This window comes from Phascolarctos cinereus, unplaced genomic scaffold (assembly GCF_003287225.1).
Source record: "Phascolarctos cinereus isolate Bilbo 61053 unplaced genomic scaffold, phaCin_HiC Scaffold_4;HRSCAF=312, whole genome shotgun sequence".
Lineage (NCBI taxonomy): Eukaryota > Metazoa > Chordata > Mammalia > Diprotodontia > Phascolarctidae > Phascolarctos > Phascolarctos cinereus.
In genome coordinates, this window is record NW_027555847.1 from 137,745,177 (window position 1) to 137,767,234 (window position 22,058).

The 22,058-nt window shown below is 40.9% G+C and overlaps 1 protein-coding gene across 1 annotated transcript in view; it reads right to left on the reverse strand.

The window, feature by feature from the left end:
- Positions 1-2,718: 2,718 nt before the first annotated feature.
- Positions 2,719-22,058, reverse strand: part of NLRC3 (NLR family CARD domain containing 3) — a 62,623-nt gene continuing 43,283 nt past the window's right edge. Inside the window, 3 exon segments of the mRNA XM_020995660.2 lie at positions 2,719-5,667; positions 7,637-7,720; positions 8,529-8,612. Coding sequence (XP_020851319.1) covers positions 5,577-5,667; positions 7,637-7,720; positions 8,529-8,612 — 259 coding nt within the window. The 3' untranslated portion in view covers positions 2,719-5,576.

Below are 22,058 nucleotides of genomic sequence, written 5' to 3' on the forward strand. Positions count from 1 at the left end.
GTATGGCTCTGTAGCTCTTGAGTAGAATACGGTGGTTTCTTGAATTCCATCCAATTCAGGGCTCTTTCTGCTATACTACATATACTTTAATAGATTAGTTTCCGTCCTTGTAGAACGTCCTTGTAGGTGAGAAAGACACCTGAAAGCCTTTATATTAGGCTGCAATTCTGTTTCAGTTTTTTTCACTTCCTTTTCAGCTCACTTATTTCTGAAAAAGATCATGTTCCCAAGGTAACCAGGACCACCTTTTCATCAGATCTCTCTTCTTTTTCAGTTATCTGTACTAAATTTGTTAATCTTATTGACCTAGATTTTTCATTTCCCTGAGACCATGAGATTACCCATCAGTAAATCTAAAACATCAACAATGGAATTGTAAACCTGCAAAACTTAGAGAATCTTTTTAGAGAGCAACCTAGCAGCATGCAGTAAAGTTACAAAACAATCATGCTCTTTGACCCATTCATCCCATTGTTGATAATAACCTCTGAAAGTTATCAGAAGCAAAAAAAGTTGTCTGTTCAAAGATTTTTGTAGTAGTATATGTTATCTCAAAAAACTGGAAACAATCTAAATGTCTGACCAGAGGTAGGGTGCTTAAATATATTATGATACGTAAATGGAATGGAATACTACAAAGCAATTAAGACTAATCTGAGGAAGAAAATAAATCCAAATAGACCTTTAAAATAATACAAAGCTAAAAAAAGAAGCACAACTAGAAAAATGAAGTACACATTAACCACAACCATATAAGAGCTAAAGAGCAAATAAGAATGAATGGACCAACAAAGAATCCTATGTAAGACTTAATGGGAATGATTGAAAAATTATGATACTTCATATGTCCAAATTAATTGATTTTAAATGTAAATTGTTACTAAGCAAATTTAGTTGTTTGTATTGACATTCAGTGTTAAGCATTTGTTAAAATAATCTTTTTTAAAAGAATTTGAGGTGGAAGAGACCTTAGACATCATCTTGTCCAACCTCATTTCACAGATGAGGAAAACTGAGGTCTCAGGGCCTAAACTAATGAGACAGAAACCAGGATCGAAAGGCCAGGTCTCTTGACTCTTGTCTTAGCACTCTCTCTTCCACTCTGGCGACTGCCTCTTTCTGGGAGGAGAAAGCTTTGATGTAAAATACACATAGTAAGGAGCACTTAAGTAGTCAATTCAATGATTTTTCTTTTTGGCCACCAAAACCACTTGGCCTCGATTCTGCACCCCACTTCCAAAAGCGCACCCACCTTCACCACTTATTAGTCATGGAACCATGGGCAAATTGCTTGACATCTCTGAGTTTCAGTTTCCTCATCTGTAGAGTAGGGATGATGACAACACTGTTACCAAATACACATTGTTATACAAGGAGATTTCCATGTTTATTCCTGATTAACATGGGAAATCTAAAAGTTTTAGGAGCCTATGTGACAACTTCAACTCATTGGATCAAAATATATGCAACTGAAAGATTATTTGGTCTAATCCTCTCCTATTGCAAATTAGAAAACAAGCATAGAAAGGGATAGAGACTTGCCCAAGGTGACACATTGAGTTAATGGTAGGGCTGAGATTTGAGAAGCCAGGTGGTTTGATTTCCAATCCAGTATGTTTTCCACGCCTTTTCCCTAAATACCATCTCTCTACGACTTGAAAAAGTTGTACCGAATAGACATAGTTGACATGGTATGCTATAAGCCAGAGTTTGTTAGACACTTCAGAAGTCATATTTTTTTCTTTCATGGAATTTAATTGGTTCCAAGGAGTTTTTACATTTTTTACATCTACATTTTTTCTAAAGTGCTAAAGCTAGAATATAGCTTATTTACCTGCAAGAATCTGGCCTGACTTTAAAAGGTGGTTATATACTGAAAATAATAATGACAAAAAAACAAAAACAAAAAACGTCATCACCCAAATTCTATATGGAGCTTTTTTTTTTCAAGGAGCATAAAAAAGTCTTTAACAAGACATCCATTAAGATAAATCCATAGGCTGACACCAATATTAAAAATCCTTAGCTGTAACTGTGAAACCCGTAGTAATACTGTTTACCTACCTGAGTAATACCCTCCCATGAGAGAAACACTGAGCACTTTTCAATAATAATAGTGTGTTATTCTTCATAACAAACCTATCAGACATACAAGTATAGTTAGGACATGAAGCTCACGAGACCAGTATTGTGAATGTTATTCTTGTTGGGCCAATTCGTTTTGCTTTGTTCATAGCTACAGTACATTCCAGTAGAACATAATAAACTGCTTGAGGGCAGGGCTATTATCATTTTTGCCTGGTACAGTATCTTGCACGTAATTGATGCCAATTAGATACTTGCTGAATTGAATTCACTCCAGTCAATCAACAATTGGGTGATGTTTGCCACAACTCTACTATAGGAAAAACAACTCAAAAACAACTGTCTTGAGCGATGGTAAGTCAGCATTGACATCTTTGTCGATGAAGAATGACACATGAGTTACACCGATGGGAGCATTGGGATGTGAATGAATTCCTTAGCAGGGAACATGCTAGTGCCTTTAGGGACCCAGTGTGCTGGGACTGAGAGTATACCCAGACTAACTTTTTTCCTTCTCAGGCTGTTGGTCTGCATTGCTATACTGCATATAATTTCTTATAAAAATCATTCTACCTAGATGATTCACATTTGCAAGTATCATACAGAATAATTTATTGTGTTTATACCAATTGCTCAGGAAAAGAAAAGATTTTATTTTTAAATTACCACATAAGCACTAGTTTATTTTTTATCATGTCTTTTTTGCAAACTTAAGAACTCTTATTCTAATGAAGTGAAGGCATTGGTTTATTTCTCCAGGGCCAGCTGATTATCAAAGATTAGTTTCTGTATTTAGGAGCAGTTCCTTAAAACATTTCTCTGGAGAATAACTTAATGGTCCAGAGAAGCCTTGAAAGAAAGGAAAGGAATTGATAAAAGAGAATAATAAAATATAATCTTATGTATAGCATCAACTGAAGTATCTCCTCCCAACCATCAGACTGCCAAAGATGGTAGCAAATGAAAATAATCAATTTATTATCAGGCTGTAGGAAGAAAGACACACTAATAACAATTAGTGCAGCTGTGAATTCAACCCTTCTGGGAAAACTTTAGAATTATGCAAGAAAAAGTTACTTAACTACCCATACCCCTTTGGCCCAGCAATCCCATTACTGGATTTATATTCAGTTTATTCCTGGAAGTCGTTGAAAGATCTCATTGGTACCAAAAATACTCATAGCATTCTTTATAGTAGCAAAAAGCTAGAAATAAATTACACACCCATCAGTTGGGGAATGGATAAACAAACCGTGGTATATGATTGTAATAAAATATTTTTGTACCGTAAGGAAAGAGGACTATGAAGGATTCACATGAAACATAACCAATCTTAATTCCAGATGCCTGATGTTGGAATACACTTTCTTCTTTTTGTTAATGGTGAATTATAGAAACAAAATGTTACTTGTGCTGTCAGTCCCAAAAGCTGTGTTAGACAGTTTTGCTTAACCATTTTTAAGGTTACATGGTTATAATTGTTTTTTGGAATTGTTATGGCAAAACAAAATGTATCAATAAAATAATTTTTAAAAGAATGCCATGTGGAGAAAAGAAGAGATGGCTGAATATTAGGGTTTCCAGGCAAGGTTTGACATTATATAGCATGATGTCTTAAACTAAATTATGATAAACTTTGAAAGCCTAAGTAACATTTTCTGCCAACCTCATTGTAAAAAGAACCTTGTTGCTTGTAATACCAGTGTCTTTTCAGAGAGAGAGGCAGTTAGGGAAGTGTAAGCAGGCTGGCACATTTTTTGTACTTACCTATAAGGAATTTTACAGCCCTAATGATTTACTGTTCAAACTAAAAATGAGTATCATTTTATAGTCTTCATACACTGTCATTCTCATTGATTTGATTGATAAGATCTGTGGTGTCTTATCTGATGTTTTTTTTTTTTCCAGCAGCACCACCATTTGTGGGAATTAATGTTTTTTGATAGACCCACTGCCTTTGGAAGAGAGGTTTCCTAGTGGCATTTGTGGTCTACTGAGGCCCAACAGATTTTCATTATATCATTATGTTTTAACACATCATCAATTCCCATAGTGTGTTAGATCAAGGGATTATTTAGTCCAGTCCCTACCTGGAGCATTAGTTTTCTCCTGTTCTTAAAGCTCTCCAATTACAGACAGTGCACCACCCCCTAAGGGAGCCCATTCCATTTTTAGACAGCTTCATTTCTGGGGAAGTATCTTTGCTGTGCTAAAGTTTTTCCTATATGCTTTCATTCATTGGTGCTAGGTTCTATCCTTCAGAGCCAAGCAAAAACAAATGGAATCCGTCTACTTTGGGATAAAGACAGCACGCATATCTCCCCGCTCTCCAAATCTTCTCTGAGCAAAACATCCCTTTTCCTTTTACCTGCTCTCAGTACGGCATTTTAATAGGAGGAGTGAGAGAGGGTTTAGTGACAAAGCAATCAGTGGTTTAGCTGCGGAGCTCTGGCAGCAAAAAAGCAAAACTAGAGGCAGTATTTCTCCAAACCAACAAGCCTAGCCCATTATCTAAGGTGAAGACCCTTTGGCCACTGAAAGAAGTTCGTCTGAAAGACTTCCAGAAGGGTTCTCTCTAAGGCTTGAAGTCACAAATGAGTTAGTTGTAGATTTGCATTGGTAGAAGGAGTTTCCACACTAAGATGAAATCACAGATCTGGACCTAAAAAAAGACCAGAGAGCTATTTTTTTTTACCTTCACCATCCCGATTGCGCTGCTCTGCACATGTTTTAAATGATCCACGTACCTTATAAAATGTGGCACCAAGAACTTGGTTGAATACTCCAGATATTATCTGGCCCATAACACATCAGGATTACTACCACCTTTGTTCTGCTAATAAGCTTTTTTTTTTTTCCTGTTGCCATATCACACTGCTGACATACTGAGTTTGTAGTCTAGTATGCTAGGACCCCTGTGTTTGTCATTGACAAATAATTTGCTTAGTGCTGGTGTGGTGGAAAACTTGGAGAAATGAAAATGCCATTTTAGCTTTTCCATCTCCAGAGCCCCACAACTTAAACCATCTCAAAACACACCCCTCCCCAGTTTTTCCATGGTTCTTGAAGAATTGTGACTTCTTAGCGACATGTGTGTTGCTTGGAAGAATCAAGGAACGTTTCCTCTGTTACACATGTCAGGTTGATACTTTTAATGGCCTTATAACCAGCTATTTACCCATGGCCAACCACCTTCCTCAGTCGTTGCAGCAGTTGAACCCTTAATCACAAGGTCTGTATCCTGGAATCCATCCATAGAAGAATTTATCAATCATTGCTGTTCCTGTACTGATGCTCAGTTCTGGAGGTAGATGATGACCTCTCTTTGAAACTCCTTCCAGAGGATCAATAAGCTCCTTCCTGCTAGAACGACCATGCCACTGACCTTCAGGCCATCACTTGTTTTAATAGTCTCTTAGCATTCAGACTTCCTGCTTGGTTTCTTCCCTGTTCTGCTCACTCCACCAGAAAGTTCCACCAGAGATTATGGCTCACATTTCAACAATACAATCTGGGGCATTTGTCTTGATGGTTTCTGAGATCATCCTGGCACCTGATTCTCCAATGTGGTTTCCCTGGAGACTGAAAGAAAGGGTATATTTGGATAGGACTTGAAAACTGGCCAAGTAGTGGAACCTCATGTTAACAGACTTCTCATTATCAGTTGATAAATGGGCAGCATACTCTGCTAGATTGAAGGAGATAACAGATAATACCATACCCACCCTTGAAAATACTCAACAGGCCTTGGAACCTGATGAAAGGTGGCAGGAATTGCAAGATGATGGTGCTGTCAACAGAAAAAAAGGGAAGGGGTAGGATTCAGGGAAAAGATAAAGTTTGGGACATGTTGAGTGTGAGATGTTGCTGAAAACATCCCATAGGCAGTTGAAAGTGCAGGTTTGGAGTCACAGCATTAGATTTGGGAGTTTGGACAGAAATGAGCAGCAAAGCCATGAGGGTTAATGCAGTCATTCAGAAAAAGCATTGAGAAGAAAAGGGTTAAGGACAGAACCTCGGGGAGCATACACATTGAAGGGATGGGAAGAGGATAAGGAGCCAACAAAAGACATAGAGGAACAGTGTAAGAAAACCATGAGAGTGCAGTGGCCCAGAAGCCAGGAAAGGGCCGTTTATCTAGAAGGAAGGGGGGGTTCACAGCATCAAATGCTGCACAATTCATGGAGGATGAGGACAAAGAGGCCACTGAATTTGGCACTAAATAGGTCTTCCATGTCCTTGGTTCTTAGCTGTTTCAGGAGAATGGCAGGAGTGGACAGCTGCTAGCTTACAAGGGCAGGTCAAGGCAAGCCTATTCCACTTAACCATTCTGTCAACCCTACCCTTGTTCAAACTTTGAGATCCAAATCCTTTAGTAAAGGTTTACAAATAGTCAGTTGTCTAGGGCCCACACTGTCCAGAAGAAGCAGTATCATACAAACCTAGACTTGAAGGTAACTTTATAGGTCATCAAACTCAACCTCCCACTAAGTTCAAGAATCCCTTAGCCTAGAGATTGCTAACCTTCCTTGTGTCAGGACCCCTTTGGCAGTCTACTTCAATGAAATGCTGAAGTGAAGAGGTTAGCAAAAATAGATGTAACTTTTCCTATCTAAGTTAATGGACCCCCCAAATCTATCCATAGCACCTAGATTAAGAGCCCCTGTCTTACAGCGTCCTTAGACAGGTGATCTAGACACTGCTGTAAAGTTCCTTCGATTGAGTCCAAATCTATTCCGCTGTATCACTGGATCATTGCTATTAGTTCTGCCCGCTGAAGCCACAAAAGATAAGTCTACTCCCTCTTTCACATGACAGATATCTGAAGATAATAATCTGCAACCCCCACCCCTCTGCTTTCTTCCCCAAGCTAAACATCCCTAACATCAACTGACCCTTATAGGACATGATTGCCAGATCCTTCACTAGCTTTTTCACCATCTTCTGGGATGCCCTTTCCTTTGCCAGTGATCCTCTTAAAATGCAGTATCTAGAACTGAACTGAATGCACTTCTCCAGATGTGGTCTCATTAGTACAGCTTATGGTAAATTATTATTAACTTCTATACCTCTAATTAATGAAGACTATGACTAAGTTAATTTTCTTTCTTTTTTTTCTTTTTTTACTTGCATTGAGTTTTTGTTGTTGATATTTTAGCAACTACACCACACTACTGACATACCGAGCTTTCAATCCACTAAAATTGGCTTTTTTTCACATTCCTTTCTCATATTCATGTGATTTAATTTTGTGCATGCCTAAACGTAGTGCTTTGCTTTTACCTCTATTTAATTTCAGTTTGTTGGTAAAAATCCTTCTATCTCGTAAAGATCTTTTTGATTCTATATTTTGTCATTCCAGAATGCACAGAGCCACACAGTAAACTCTTAATAAATGCCTCACCTAATAAGGTCTCAGAGATAGCCTGTTTTATTCTTTCAACTGACTTGACATGGACAAGTGTCCTATTTGGAAGGCTGCTGTAAAAGGACAAGGGGAGAATGGTGTCCCTGAACTAAGCTTCTACTTTTTTTTTCAACCCTCACTCACTTGACGTGCTGGAGTCCGTGGTTGCTGGACAGTGCGGTGGCGATGCAGATGGCTCCATCCATGCCCAGGGAGTTCTCTTGAAGACTAGGGAAAAGATGGGGGGGGGGGAGAAAAACCCTGCAGCGACCGTTGTAGGCCAAGAGAACACCAAGGAAGCATATGACTGGAAAGGTAACATGTAATTCAGGGTTTGATTTGTCCCCTGAGGTTTTGGGTAAAGTCTCCAGGCAACGTCATAGAGCGGCAGCAGCTACCACTGCTATGATTTCTCTACTATGGCAACAGTCCAGTCGCCTTTGACACTTAATATTAAGGTGTACTATATGAAAATGGCCAGAAGGACCCTGCCTTATAAACATAGGTTGTTAGGGGTAGAAGGGACCTTGGAGATGGTTTAGTCCAAGCCTCTCATTCTACATATAAGAAAACTGAGGCCCAAAGAAGTTAAAATGATTTGCCCAAGATCACACACAGGTAGGTATTTTCAGAGCTGAGACTTTATGTTGTTGTTGTTTAATCATTTCAGTCATGTCTGATTCCTTATGACCCCTTTTGGGGGGTTGTCTTGGCAGAGATACTGGAGCAGTTTGCCATTTCCTTTTTCAGCTCATTTTACAGAAGAAGAAACAGAGACAAACAGTGTTAAGTGACTTATCCAGGGTCACACAACCAGTAAATGTCTGAGGCCAGATTTGAACTCACAAAGATGAGTCTTTCTGACTCTAGGCCCAGCACTCTATCCACTGTGCCACTTAGATGCCTTCCACTTTATATAAGGTCTGAATTATTCAGAAAGAAGCCACTATAGGGGAAATCCACAGCAGCCACTTAAGGGTCTTAAAGTCCTGCTAAACCTTGCCTTTTTTCCTTCCAATTATCAAAAACTACTCACTTGAGCATCCGGAGACTGGGGTTTGTCTTCAGGGCATTAGCCATGGCCTTCGCTCCAGCCACTCCAATGGAGTTTCCTCTTAAGCTTCCAGAGAAAACAGGAAAGCAAAGGCAACATGAGGCCAAGGTGTTAAGATTTAGGGGTAAATTTGGAAAGGAAAAGGATGGCCTATGCATGCATTTTCTTCACCAGTAATGAAACTAAAACATTAGAATCTCCATCACCATCACCTATCCAGAGCTGAGGTATTGCTTGTAACTTGAAGAATTCAACGTCAACCTGCCTTTGAAATCTGACACTGAATGTTTCTGCTCTTGATGCTGATAGATGTATTTTGTGCTTATTGAAATTCTCTTCCCTGTTCAAACATTTAAAAGGAAGTCAACAGGGGAAAAAAGAGATTGACTTGGTCTGATGTGATTACTTTCAAGTTATCGATTCCCAGTAAATGTCCTCTTAAAAGTGTAGATTGGTCAGGGGAGAGTATTGACAATGCTGCTTGGTCACTTCCGTCTCCCCAAAAGTTGAATTCAATTGGTAACATTTAAGCAATATGGAAATAGATGGTTTGGGTTTTGTCTGGATCTGTGCTGTTATCAGGGCAGGGAAGACTTGATGAGAACATTCCTTCCATTGGCAAAGATCAGCAACCAGTCTGTAATTTATAGTCTTTGACTGTGTCACTTGAGGCACTTGCTTGAGATAAGTGACTTGCCCACGGTCACACAGCTAGTACCTGTCAAGAAACGAATGTAATATAGGCAACTTTTTTGTTTGTTTTTTGGTGAGGCAACTGGGGCTAAGTGACTTGCCCAGGGTCACACAGCTAGTAAGTGTCAAGTGTCTGAAGCCGGATTTAAACTCAGGTCCTCCCGACTCCAAGACCAGAGCTTTATTCATTGTGCCATCTAGGTGCCTTGGATAGGCAACTTTTTTGTGAAAGGGAGATGAGATGAAAGATAACTTTTGGGGCTGGTTAAGTGAATAGTTGGGATTAAAGGAGGGCTTTTTACAAGGATGGATTGTAGGCAATGAGCCAGTAGGTAAGATAAGGTTCAATATGAGAGAGGAGAAGTGATGTTGCTAAATCCTGACCAGGTCACACATACCCCTACCTTCCCCCCCCCCACCAAGTCAATCAACTCCAGTAGCTCCTTATCACCTCCATGATCAAATACAAAGTTCTCTGTTTGAGTGACATTGACTTCCTTGCTCTTGGCTCCAAGGTCCATCTCATCTTTCCTTACCTACCTGCTACCCATAAGCCTTTATGAAGATCCTACTGTGTGCCAGGCATTGTGCTAGGGGCTGAAAACGTAAAGACAAAAATGAAACAGTCCTTGCCCTTGAAAATATTACATTCAATCAGAGGAAGTCCCATGTGTGCCATGCTGCCTCTCGAATGAAAAACACATACGTAAAATAAATAACTTGTACAGCAAATAATTACAGTTTGATCCCTGTAGATATGCGAAGCTCTGAGTTACTGAGGTTTCAGACATGTATCTAAATATTTGGCCACTACAAGTTATAAAGAGACCGATAACTGAGATACTACTAACAGCTCTTCAGGTCTATTTGAGATGATTATTCTCTATTATTGAATGCCTTACCCTTGGTCCTATGATCACTCATGCCCTGCCAAGCCCTAGCAACAAATAACTCCTTACGATCTGCTTTCTCTGCTCCTCACTGCTGCTGAACAGTCCTGGCATCTCATTTCCCTTTCACAACCCAACCTGTGCTGCCTGGGTCTACTACAGATTTATGTTATCAAACTCAACTGGGCTCTTGCTACTACAAAGAAATCATTTTACCCCTCTCTAACTGATTCTCTATCCATTCCCAACAGCGATACTGAGAAAATAAAGGATGTTAATTGGAGTCCCTCTGCTCCCCTATATCTTCATATCCTATGGACATCATTCTCCATTCTCTAATTTTCTAATAAAGAGTCTGCCCCACTCCACATCAAGGTCAATCCCTCTACTTATACACCTGACTTCATTCCTTCCTGTCTCCTCATACAATCAATCAATAAACATTAATTAAGCACTTATTATGTGCCAGGTACTGTGCTAAATGCTTTATGTTTATTATTTCTGAGTCCTTTCTCAGTTGGTCTAACTCGTGACCCCATTTGGGGTTTTCTTGACAAAGATACTGGAGTAGTTTGCCATTTCTTTCTCCAGCTCATTTTACAGATGAGGAACTGAGGTAGACAGGATTAGTGACTTGCCCAGGGTCTCACACAGCTAGTAAGTGTCTGAGGCCACATTTGAACTCGTGAAGATAAATCTTCCTGTGCCACCTAGCTGCCTTAAGTGCTAAGTGCTAGGGGTACCAAAAAAAGGTAAACGTCCCTGCTCTCAAAGGAGTTCACAGTCTAATAAGAGAGACAACTTACAAACAATTATGTACGATTAAGCTATAAACAGGATAAATTTGAAATAATCAACAAAGGAAGGGCACTAGAATTAAAGGTTATTGGGAAAGAGTTTCTGTAGAAGGTAGGATTTTATCTGGGACTTGAAGGAAGCCAAGGTGGCCAGGAGGCAGAGATGAAGAGGACAAGAGGCATGTGGGACAACCAGAGAAAATGCCTGGAACTGGGAAATGAAGTGTCTTGTCAGAGGAACAGAGCAAAGGAGGCTAATGTCACTGAATCAAAGAGTATAAGGGAGGAAGGTGTAAAGTGTAAGAAGACTGGAGAGGCTGGGCAAAGGTTATGAAGGGCTTTGAACACCAAACAGAAGGTGTTCTATTTGATCGTGGCAGTGATAGGGAGCCACTAGAATTTATTGACTAAGGGTGTGACATGGTCAGACCTGAGATTTTAGGAAGATCATTTCCCTCTCTCATTTTGAACCTTACCTTTTCCACTGACTCATTTCCTGTTGCCTACAAACAATCTACCCTTGAAAAAAACCCTCTCTTGATCCCAACTATTCATTCAACTAACTACCAGCCTTTCAAGTTAGCCTACACTACAGCTTACCTCCTTTATACAGGACGGTACCTCCATTGTTTGAATGCAACACATTCATCCTATGACAGACTGAGCTGAATCTGACTTGACACAGAGAGTCTCTTCATCAGTAGGCTGGCCACTGGAAGATGAATTCTTTGGCCGTAACAATCCATAAGCAAAATCCATAAGTCATGTAAAAGCAAAATATATCAATAAAAATTATTTTAAAAAAAGAAATTTGATCAATAAAATGATCAACCACAATTCCAAAGGACTGATGGTGAAGCATGCTACCCATTTCCTGACACTCAAGTGATAGTCTCAAGGTGTAAAATGAGACATGTATTTTTGGACATGGCTAATGATGTGTATTTGTGTTTTGTTTGACTCTGAATATTTGTTACAAAGGTTTTGTTTTTCCTTTTTTTTTTTTTTTTCAATCAGGGACCAGGAGGATTTGGGAGGTAGATGAGGGTTAGCAATAGTATTATTTAAAAAAAAAAAAAAGGAAGAAAAAATAAAAGAGGGCCATTGCATATTTTAGAAATTCACAGAAGTAAACACAATGAAGTTCAGAAATAAATACAGGTGAGCAGAATAGCTTTGAAAATAACATTGAATTTATTACATATTTACAAGGAAGAGCAAACTATAAGAAATAAAGATTTGTGGTTTCATGTACAATCCTAATTACCTGCGATACTCTGTATATGGAAATGTTTACTTTATGTTAAGTTCAGAATTTTTAAAAATTGACAAAAAAATTCAAGCAAGAACCAGAAGAAAAAAGAAGAAACACCAGAAAAATAGGAGAGAGAAGAGGAAAATAGCAGGTGTGCATTGAGCTCTGGCACGCCATGTGGATACCTTTGATGAGGGTGGGAGTAAGCATTTTTAAGTTCTGCCCAGGATTTCAGGGATCATCTGGTTGCTACTGCACCAAGAAACCTGGTTCCCTCTGCTGCTGCTGCTGCTGCTGCTGCTCCGAGAAGCATTGAGTTGTACAGGGAAGTGATCAGGTAGAAATATTATACCCACTGCTGCCAGTCATTCTGTTGCCTCTGAGTGTGGTGGGAGGAGGTAGTTTGAGACTGCTGGCTATTGTCATTTTCTTGTTATTTATCTTGCATTTCTATTTTAGTAAAGGTTCTTTTGTATTGCTCCAGTATTGTTTGTAACAAAGGTAAAATGGGGCTATTGAACAACAGAATTTGGATACAAACAGGGTGCTAGACACCTGCAGATAATATTAAGGGGGTGCTATATTTGGAGGCTTATCCTAGGATTTTGCAAAATTATTACTATTTGATTTTCTGGATTCTTTGAAAAGCAAGGCTGCTTTGAGTGTTGTGTAAAGCTGGAGTCATTTACTCCAGTGATGCAAAGACTCATGGCAATTTTTTTTTGTTTTCATTTTTTTTTTCCAGGCTTTGAAACTCCTGCTGATAAAACCAATTATTTCATTATAACCACTACATTTCTGTGAGTCAAAGCATTATTGAAATTCTATATTCCTGCATCATTGGGTTGAAGTTTAAGGGAGAGGTGTTATTGCTGGAGTGACAGAATTAATTTTGTAAACTGATCATTTGAATTGAAACCTTTTTTGGTATTATCAGCAAAGTGATTGTTGAATTGACAATTTACCCAACATATTTGACTCACCCTGGGTTCAGCTCTTAAGGAAGTGGTTCTCAGTGATGGAACGTCACTCTCATCCAGGATTGTTAATCTGGGGATAATCTGTTTTATTAAGTGTAATATTATGTGATGGTGATGATTTTGTAAAAGCCCTGTGCTATGTTGTGGATACTTTGTGGGAATGTAGAATAAAGATGAAGGGATATGGGGAGGAAGAAGTAGTCAGTCAGTCAACACACATCAACTTACTATGTGCTAAACATTGTGTTAAGTGATAGGGATACAAAGACAAAACCAGTCCCTACCTTCAAGGAACCATGAACAATCCTAATTACCTGCTATACTCTGTATATGCAAATGCTTGCTTTATGTTAAGTTCAGAATTTTAAAAAATTATGTGAACTGTCTGACATGGGTACATTCCAGCTTCCTTGTTCATAGGGCTGCTTGAAAATTAGCAATTAAACGCTCTACTCTGGACCAGGAGAGAAGAGTAGGTTTAAAGAGGTTCTGGTGAGGGCAGAATCAACTGTGGGTGAAACATGACAGGGACACCAGCAGCAGCAGCAGCTCATGATCCCCGTTATCTTAAGCATTTCCTGGCGCACTCATGTCATCACTTTCAGTGGTTCAGAATATAACAACAATATTTTCAGACACAATGCACACTGTAAGCCTGCCAGTGCAAATATAAGGGACTCACTGTGGAAAGCTATGGTCCTTTTCACAGGGCATCCCTGTCCACCAAACAAGGGACCCTTTGAGTCCTGGCTACTGAAATAATGTAACACAACAGTGACAAGGAATTGATGTGAAGAAACAGAGTAGGCTAATGGAGAGCCTCAAGGGATCTGCTCTTGACCTCCCATGCTCTCTGGAAATGCAATAGCCCGAGATCATGGTGTTGGAGTGCCTGCAAAGACTGTGTGTAGGATCGGGTACTGCAAAGAGTGCACACAAAGCTTATGTTCAGTTCTTCCATAGCCTTCAGTGTGAGGGCAGAAAACATCTGACTGTGTCATGTTTGAAGAGACTCCTTCAAAGGCCAGTAGTCAAAGGAGCAGTGATTCAGAGCAGATGTACAGCAGATTTACCAGAGTGGCCAGGAGGGTGGTGTATGACAAAGACATGGGATCACCTGTAACTGACTGGACAGCAAAGCCTGTCTCTAAACCATGTAAGAGTTTATCTACCTGGTGAAGGTATTTGAGGCAAGGATAGAGGATCAAAATAGAGGTCGGTAACAAGTGAAACTGACCCTAGTTGGCTCAAGAACATTGCCTTATGGGCCAATAAGGCCAAATAAGAGGCTGTTCAGATCACTCATTCCATTGCAAAAGCTCAGGGCAAGTCTGGTAGGGGATGAAATCATGCATAAAGCCCCTCTTCCCAGAAGGACAAAGGCACCAGAGGTCAATATGGCCCACTCTGAAAATATCAGCAGAACATAGCTGAAGAAGATGAAACAAGATGGGCAAATGCGTGCTGGTGGTAGCCAAGACAAGAATTTGGAACCAGTTTACCAGAGGCTGAGGCTAATAGACCGATGTAAGACAAGAGAGAAAGTCAGGGATGGGGGCAGATCCAGGCCCCCAGAGAAGATTATCCTTACCCCAGTAACCATTCCTGGGTACTTTCCACCTTGATCCATAGGACCCCAGGGAAGAGTGACAGTGAGGACTGAATATCCTGCTTGTTTGGGCAACAGATCTCGAGTGATGTATGTATTCTATTTTATGAAAATTCACTTGCAAAGATATACCTTAAACAGGAGTGTCACACTTAGATAGAAACAGGGGCCATTCATCCATACATACGGATCCCTGTGGGCCACATATTGACTTAGTTTTAAAATCTTTATTGTGCATTTATTTTGTTAAACATTTCCCAATAACATTTTAACGTGGCTTGGGCCACACTTGGCTGCATGTAGCCCACTACACTGCTCGTTTGGCACTTTCGCCTCGCAGCCTCTCCAGGGGCTGGGCCTCTGTAAAGTGAATGAAGGGACTACCTCTCACTGGACTTACCAGAGTGAGCTTGGAATTCGCTAAGGAGGCTATGGATGTCACCAAGAAGATGGGCCTTGTGGCCTTGGTATATCCAGATGGGCAAGCATTCTGGAGTGTTAACGCTGTTCAGGACCATCTGTAGCCTATTCAAAGACCAGGAAGGGCCCTGTGGGCAGCAAGCTAGGCTCAGTACCCAATCACTGACAATTCATACATCCTGTGCAGAGGTTTACAAGAAAATAAAGGCCTGGGTCAGTTTCAGATGACACATAGCTGGGCAGGGATAGCTAACACACTGGTTGACAGAGTTGAAATCCCAAAAGATCTTGACTGTACTGAATCAAATCAAATTGTAAAGTCCTGCACTTGGGTTCAGAAATACTTTCACAGATGTATTTCACAAATATAATACAAAGGAGGCATGGTCACATAGCATTTCACATAAAACAAAAGGTAGGGGTTTTGGTGGATGGCAAGCTTAATGAATCAACAGTGTGATATCTCAGCCAAAAAAACCCGAATGTAATCTTGGGTTATATTTAGAAAGGCATAGCTTCCAGGAAAAAGAGGGTAATAATCACCTCCAACAGTAATAATCATCCTGCGTTTTTCCCTTCTTAGAGCACATCCAGTCCATTGTCCTGCTCTGGCCAAAGGTTATGAAAGACATTGATTAGCTGAAGAGTGAGAGGAGGGTGGTCAGAATAGCAAAGGGCCCTGAGTCTGGGTCGTATAAGGATCAGCTGAAGAAACTAGTAATGGTTAATCATGGAGAAGCCAAGACTAGACAGCTGGCTTTAAGTATCTGAAAGGCTGCCCTATGGAAGAGGAACTAAGATATTGTCTGTTTAACTCCAAAGGGAAGAATCAGGAAGAACAGGTGGGGGGGGGATTTCCTCCTAATCAGAGTTATCCAAAAGTTAAATGGCTACCCTAGAGGATAGTAGCTTCTTCTTCCTCGGAGCTCTTCAAGCAGAGCCTTGATGACCACCTGCTGTGTATGATGACATGTAGATTCTTTATTAGGTGTGCGTTGGTCTAGACAGACACGGAACTCTGTGCTAACTCAGTTCTGTGATTCACTGGGGGCAGAGAGCAACAAAGACCCCTTGAACTCTCTATCTCCAGGGTGAATGTAGGAAAGTTCAATTACGGTGATTCTCCAGCATGAGGGTTGATGTGTATCACTCCATAGCTTGGATCTGAGGTATCCCTACAGTGCAATACACAATGATACCTGACCTCTTCAAGGGCTGATTTGAAAATGTTGGCTTTGAAGTGAGCTGTCGCTGAACTTTGAACAGGCTGGAGGTCCTGATCATCACTCTAGAAATGCTTGACAAGTCTGGATATATACCAGGGCCACAATGCCCATCTTCCTGGTGACACCTACATCTTCTGGAATTTCAAGCTCACTCTGATAAATCCAAATAGAGGTAGTCCTTTCATTCGGTTCACAGAGCTCTAGCCCTTGTATAGGCAATAAGTTTTGAGACTATGTGGACTATATGTCCAGACCTCAATTCCAAGTATTGATAGGGAGTAATCCAATCCTAACTAGCACTAAGTTGGATACTGCCTGCCAGAGAAGGGTCACAGAACTAACCACAGGGTCAGCATGCACGACTGGCCAGGAAAGACACCTTTACCCCCATGGATACCCATAAAAAGGGATGGAGGCACTCTACAACTCACAGGGAGCTGGACCACTGACACATGAAAGTGTGGTTGAATGTATGGGGTTTCTGTCAAACAGTATGCCTTCAGTGGATATAAAACTTCCCTTGCTTCAAGTGTCCTTCGATGACTAGCAGTGAAAGCAACTACATGAGAGGTAGTATAAGCCAAAGAACAAAGTCATGACTATTGGGCACTTGGGCATTGTTTCCCAAAGGACACTAAGCCATTGAGAAAATGGCAGAAGTTGGAACTATACAATAGAGGACTGTACTGGATTAGAGCTAATCCAACCTGATCCATCCTAGTGTTTTCCAAGGCATACCACTTAATGGTTGGCTGTGAAAGTGTTTTTGAACACAAGCCACTCTGGAGCTAGTAAACACAAGATGGCAGCAGATTCTGTGAGGTGTATGCTCACTGGGTTCCAAAGAAAGTGCTCCCAACACATATTGCTTACCTGGCAAGGAGAAGTACCAGTAAGCCAGTGGAGTTTGTGTTGTGTAGCCTTTTTTAATTTCTGGAAGAAGATAGGAAGAATATAAGCAACATCCTAATGGTGATAGAGCATTTCACCCAGTAGGTATAGGCACACTCAACCAAGAATGTAAGTTCCTTGAGGACAGAGACTATTTTATTTTTGTCTTTGTATTCCCAATATCTCAGCATTTGATAAATGGTTGTTGAATGAGTTCCGAGAAATCAGAAGACTGCTCCAGTTGCCAAGGTATTGTGGGGAAAGTATTTTGTCATGTATGGCTTCCTTGTAAGGATCCAGTCTTGCCAAGATAGAGACTTTGAAAATGAGCTACTCAGGGATGAGTTGATTTTGGCAGAAAGCAAGACACTCAAAAGCACACCTTAACATCCTTGAATTGATCCAATGCCTGAGTATTTTAATTGTATATAACTGCATATTTGGGGGACCTTGAACAGAAGGCTTAGAGGTATCAACATGTGTCCTTTTTAGTACATACATATAATGTTATCAAGAATGACACCACAGGCTTTACTCCGTACCTGCTGATGTTTGGATGAGAGCCACAGTTATCTCCTGATTCGTACTTTGGGATCTCAAAAGAGAAACATAACCAGCACGTCTCACTGATAAGAGATGGGCTGAAGGAAGACTATGGTCCAGTCATGTCCGCAGATCAAAGAGGGTCAGAGGTGATGAGAGTAGTGGCAGTGTCAGAGGAGAGAAGGGGGATATACTAGAAATACGATGTTTGAGAAATTCCCACAGGAGTTAAAAGAGACAAAAAAGATGAAAGTCCTACAAAGAAACCTGGTATTCAGAGAAGACACAAGCTAATAGACTGATGGTGAGTTATCTTATTCTAAGTAGTTGAAAGATTGAGCAATCTTACAGTTTACCAAATGGTTAACCTGACTTCTTGTTGATAAAGAGGAAAAGTGTAATAAAGAATCAGCCACGTGCATTCTAAGAAGGGACCATCTCTCACAGGTGGACTGTTAGTCCTAGGTGATGATGCTTCATATGGAGAGGGCTCAGATGAAGAAGGAATTGCATGCTGGCACCCTCTGGAGGTTAGAGGGGAAATCGGAAAAGTCAGATGAGACCGCCCAGGTTCAAAAAGGAGGGTTGAATGCAGACTGCTGCTTTTCTGCCTAATTCTCCAGCCACGAAGGCCCTAAGGGAACAAAAGACATCTGAGGTACTTGACTCATTGGAGGCTAGACATAGTGATAATCTTCCTGAACTATTCTCAAACTTGGGATTCGGACTATGGACCAGTAGGTCTGAGGATACTAAGTGTGCAGAACTGACAGGAAGTCACTATGGGAGTATGAGACTGCCTGGTGATCAGGCTGGCTTATAACACTTCAGGAGCCATAGGAGAGGAGGTCACACATGTAGCCAGATGATGCTCAGTGATGGGATATACTATGTGCATTTATGTGATGTTATATGTAGTACATGTCCTGTGTATTATGTTTATAGTTTACCTCTTTGCTATATGAGCTATTACTATAGGTGCACGTATTGTGTTTCTGCACATGCTCTAATGCTGCTGCAGATTTATATTATGTATTTGAGATAATGGCCTGTGATTATACTATCTGCCAATTAATATTTATGATATGCATTTATATCTGTACCTTTGTAGTTGGTAAAAAAAAATTTTAAGGACTACAAATTATTTACTAGGAGAGGGTATAGTAACAATAGCTCACATTTATGGAGCAATTTAAGGTTTGAAAGTGCTTTACATATATCACCTCATTTGATCCTGAAAACAACCCCTAAGAGGGAGGTGCTGTTATTTTCTCCATTTTACAGACAAGGAAACAGAAGCTGAAAAGGTTAAGTGACTTTCCTAGAGAACTAAGTATCTGAAGCCAGAGTCACACTGGGGTCTCTCTAACTCCTGGTCTAGTGATTCATCCACTATGACACTCCGTGAAAGGGACTTCATTCCCCACAAGCCAGTGCAAAGTGCAACAGGAGATGACACTACTTGAATTCAGACTCCGTTTGTGTAGAAGCATCTGCAGTGTGTTTTGTGAGAGGCTGGTGCAGAATCTCAAAAGGAAGGGGGCATGAGGGGATTTGAGCCAAAGCCAAAAGAGAGATATGCCAAAAAAATATGGGGGGGGGACAGAGGGGAAAAGGGAGACAGAGAGAGAAGGAAGAAATGAGAGAAAAAAGGAAGGGGAAAGAGGGGGGAGGGAGGTCGAGAGAGAGAAGGAGGGAGGGAGGGATGGGGGAATAGCACCTTTTCCTCAAACTCTGACACTGTAGCAAAATCTATTTCAGGTATTAGTAATTATGAGGCTGTCATTGCACCAAGAAGCCTGATTCCTCTATGCCGCTGTTGCTGATTGTTATTTATCTTGCATATCTATTTTAGTAAATGTTCTTTTACATTACTATGATGCCCTGTGTGTATAAATCTAACTGGCTGATATTCATAGGAAAAATGTGTCCTTATGAGAATATGGACCCAGACGGATGCTACATACATGCAGGTACTATTAAGGGATAACACACAGGGAAAGAAAAAAAGACCAACCAGGGCAGGAGAAGCAGCTCTTGTGAATCCAGAGGCCAGGTGAGACAGCACCTCTCCAGTGATATTGCTGTCTTCCCAATCACCAGCATCAGGGCCAACCCAATCAGAGGACTAGATTCCCATGCCTCACAGAGACAACATCCTTAAAACCCTTGTAAGTGGCTAGACTTGTACATGTCACACTTGATGGGCAAGTGCCATTGTTCCATTAGCAGGTCCTAACCAGGGCCCAGCTAAACATTTTCATAGACTGAAATGAGTCAACTTAGATGGCAGGTACAAAAGCAGAAAATGAAGAAAATATAGCAAACCTCATAGAAAAAAAAAAAACCAAAGGACTGGAACAGAGATAGGTAAGATTCTATATGTTGTCCCTAAATGAAAACTGTCTGACCTCTCCTACTCAGTCCCCTTGGCTGGATCTTCGGGTTGTAACTCTGGGTGTTCCCCAGATAGGAAGATAGCCCCAGAAATGGCTCTGTCCTGGACCTTCTTCTTTTTCCCCTCTGTACTATTTCATTTGGTGATTCAACAACTCCCATGGATTTAATGGTCATCTCTACGCAGATGATTCTCAAATCTATTTATCTAGCCCTCACCTCTCTCCTGACCTCTAGTCTTATCTCTCCAACTGCCAATTGGACATTTTGAACTGAATGTGTCATAGACATCTTAACCTTAACATACCTAAAACTAAACTCATTATGTCTTATCCCCCCGCCCCTGCAATGCCTCCCACTTCTCCTCTATATTATTGTCAAGAGTACCACCATCTCCCAGTCACCCAGCCTCACAATCAAGGTATCATCCTCAACTCCTCTCTCTCACCTCCCATATCCACTTAGCTACCACATCCTGTCCTTGCTGACATTTCTAGTATATCCCCCCTTCTCTCCTCTGACACTGCCACTACTCTCATCACCTAATGCCTGGACTCTTACTGGAACCTGCTGGTTGCTCTCCCTGCTTCAAGTCTCTCTCCACTCCAGGCCACTCTCCACTCAGCTGTCAAATTCATCTTCCTAGGGGCAGCTAGGTGGTGCAGCAGATAGAGCACAGGCCCTGAAGTCAGGAGGACCTGAGTTCATATCTGGCCTCAGACACTTGAAACTTACTAGCTGTATGACCCTGAGCAAGTCACTTAACCCCCATTGCCTCACAAAAAAAAAAAGAGGCAAATTCATCTTCCTGAAGTGCAGGTGAGACCATGCCCACCACTCCCACTCCCACCCCTCATTCAATAAACCCCAGTGGCTCCTTATCATCAGCCTCAAGGAAGGAGGAAGGAAACAAGATTTGTTAAGTGCTTATGATGTTCCAGGCACTGTGCTAAGAACTTTATAAATAGTATTTCATTTGATTCTCACAACAAATCTGGGAGATATGTGCTATTATTATTCCCATTTTACAGTAAAGGAAACTGAGGCAGACAGAGGTTAGATGACTTGCCTGAAGTCACACAGCTCACAGTCAGGAGAGGGGGAATGATCAGGAGGCCAGTGTCACAGTATCACAGCATCCATGGAGGTTATGAGAATATTTTGCATTTGATCCTGGAGGTCATTCCTCCTGAATTCTCTCTCTGACCATATCACTGCTACCCCCTATTCAAAAAAACTCTAGGGACTCCTGATACTTCCAAGATCAGATGTAAAATCCTGTGTTTTGTTTTTAAAGTCCTTCATAACCTGATCCCTTCCTACCTTTACAATCTTTCTTCCTATCTTTATAGCTCCTCCCATAAAACAATCTCCCCATTCCCACCATTTTCACTGGCTGCCCCCATGTCTGGAACTGTCTCTGTTACCTCTGCCTCCTGTCTTCCCTTGGCTTTCTCCAAGCCTCAGCTAAAGTCTCACCTCCTCCAAGAAGCCTATCCCAGCCCTCCTTATTTTTAGTGCCTTCTCTCTGAAACCAGCCCCAACTTATTCTGTATGTACCTTGTTGGTAGATCCATAGTTCTTTGCAGCTTATCTCCCCCATCAGACTTGAGCACAGTGACTGTTTTTTTGCCTTTCTTTGTATCCCCAGAGCTTAGCATAGTACCTGGCACAGGAGTGTCCTAGCATGCAGACAGCTTCCCACAATCCCCCTGTAGGTATTTTTTTATTCACATAGTTTTTCCTGGGTGATGTTAGGCTACACTTTTTTGAGTAGTCTTAGGCCTCATTTGGAAGGCTATGTAGCATTT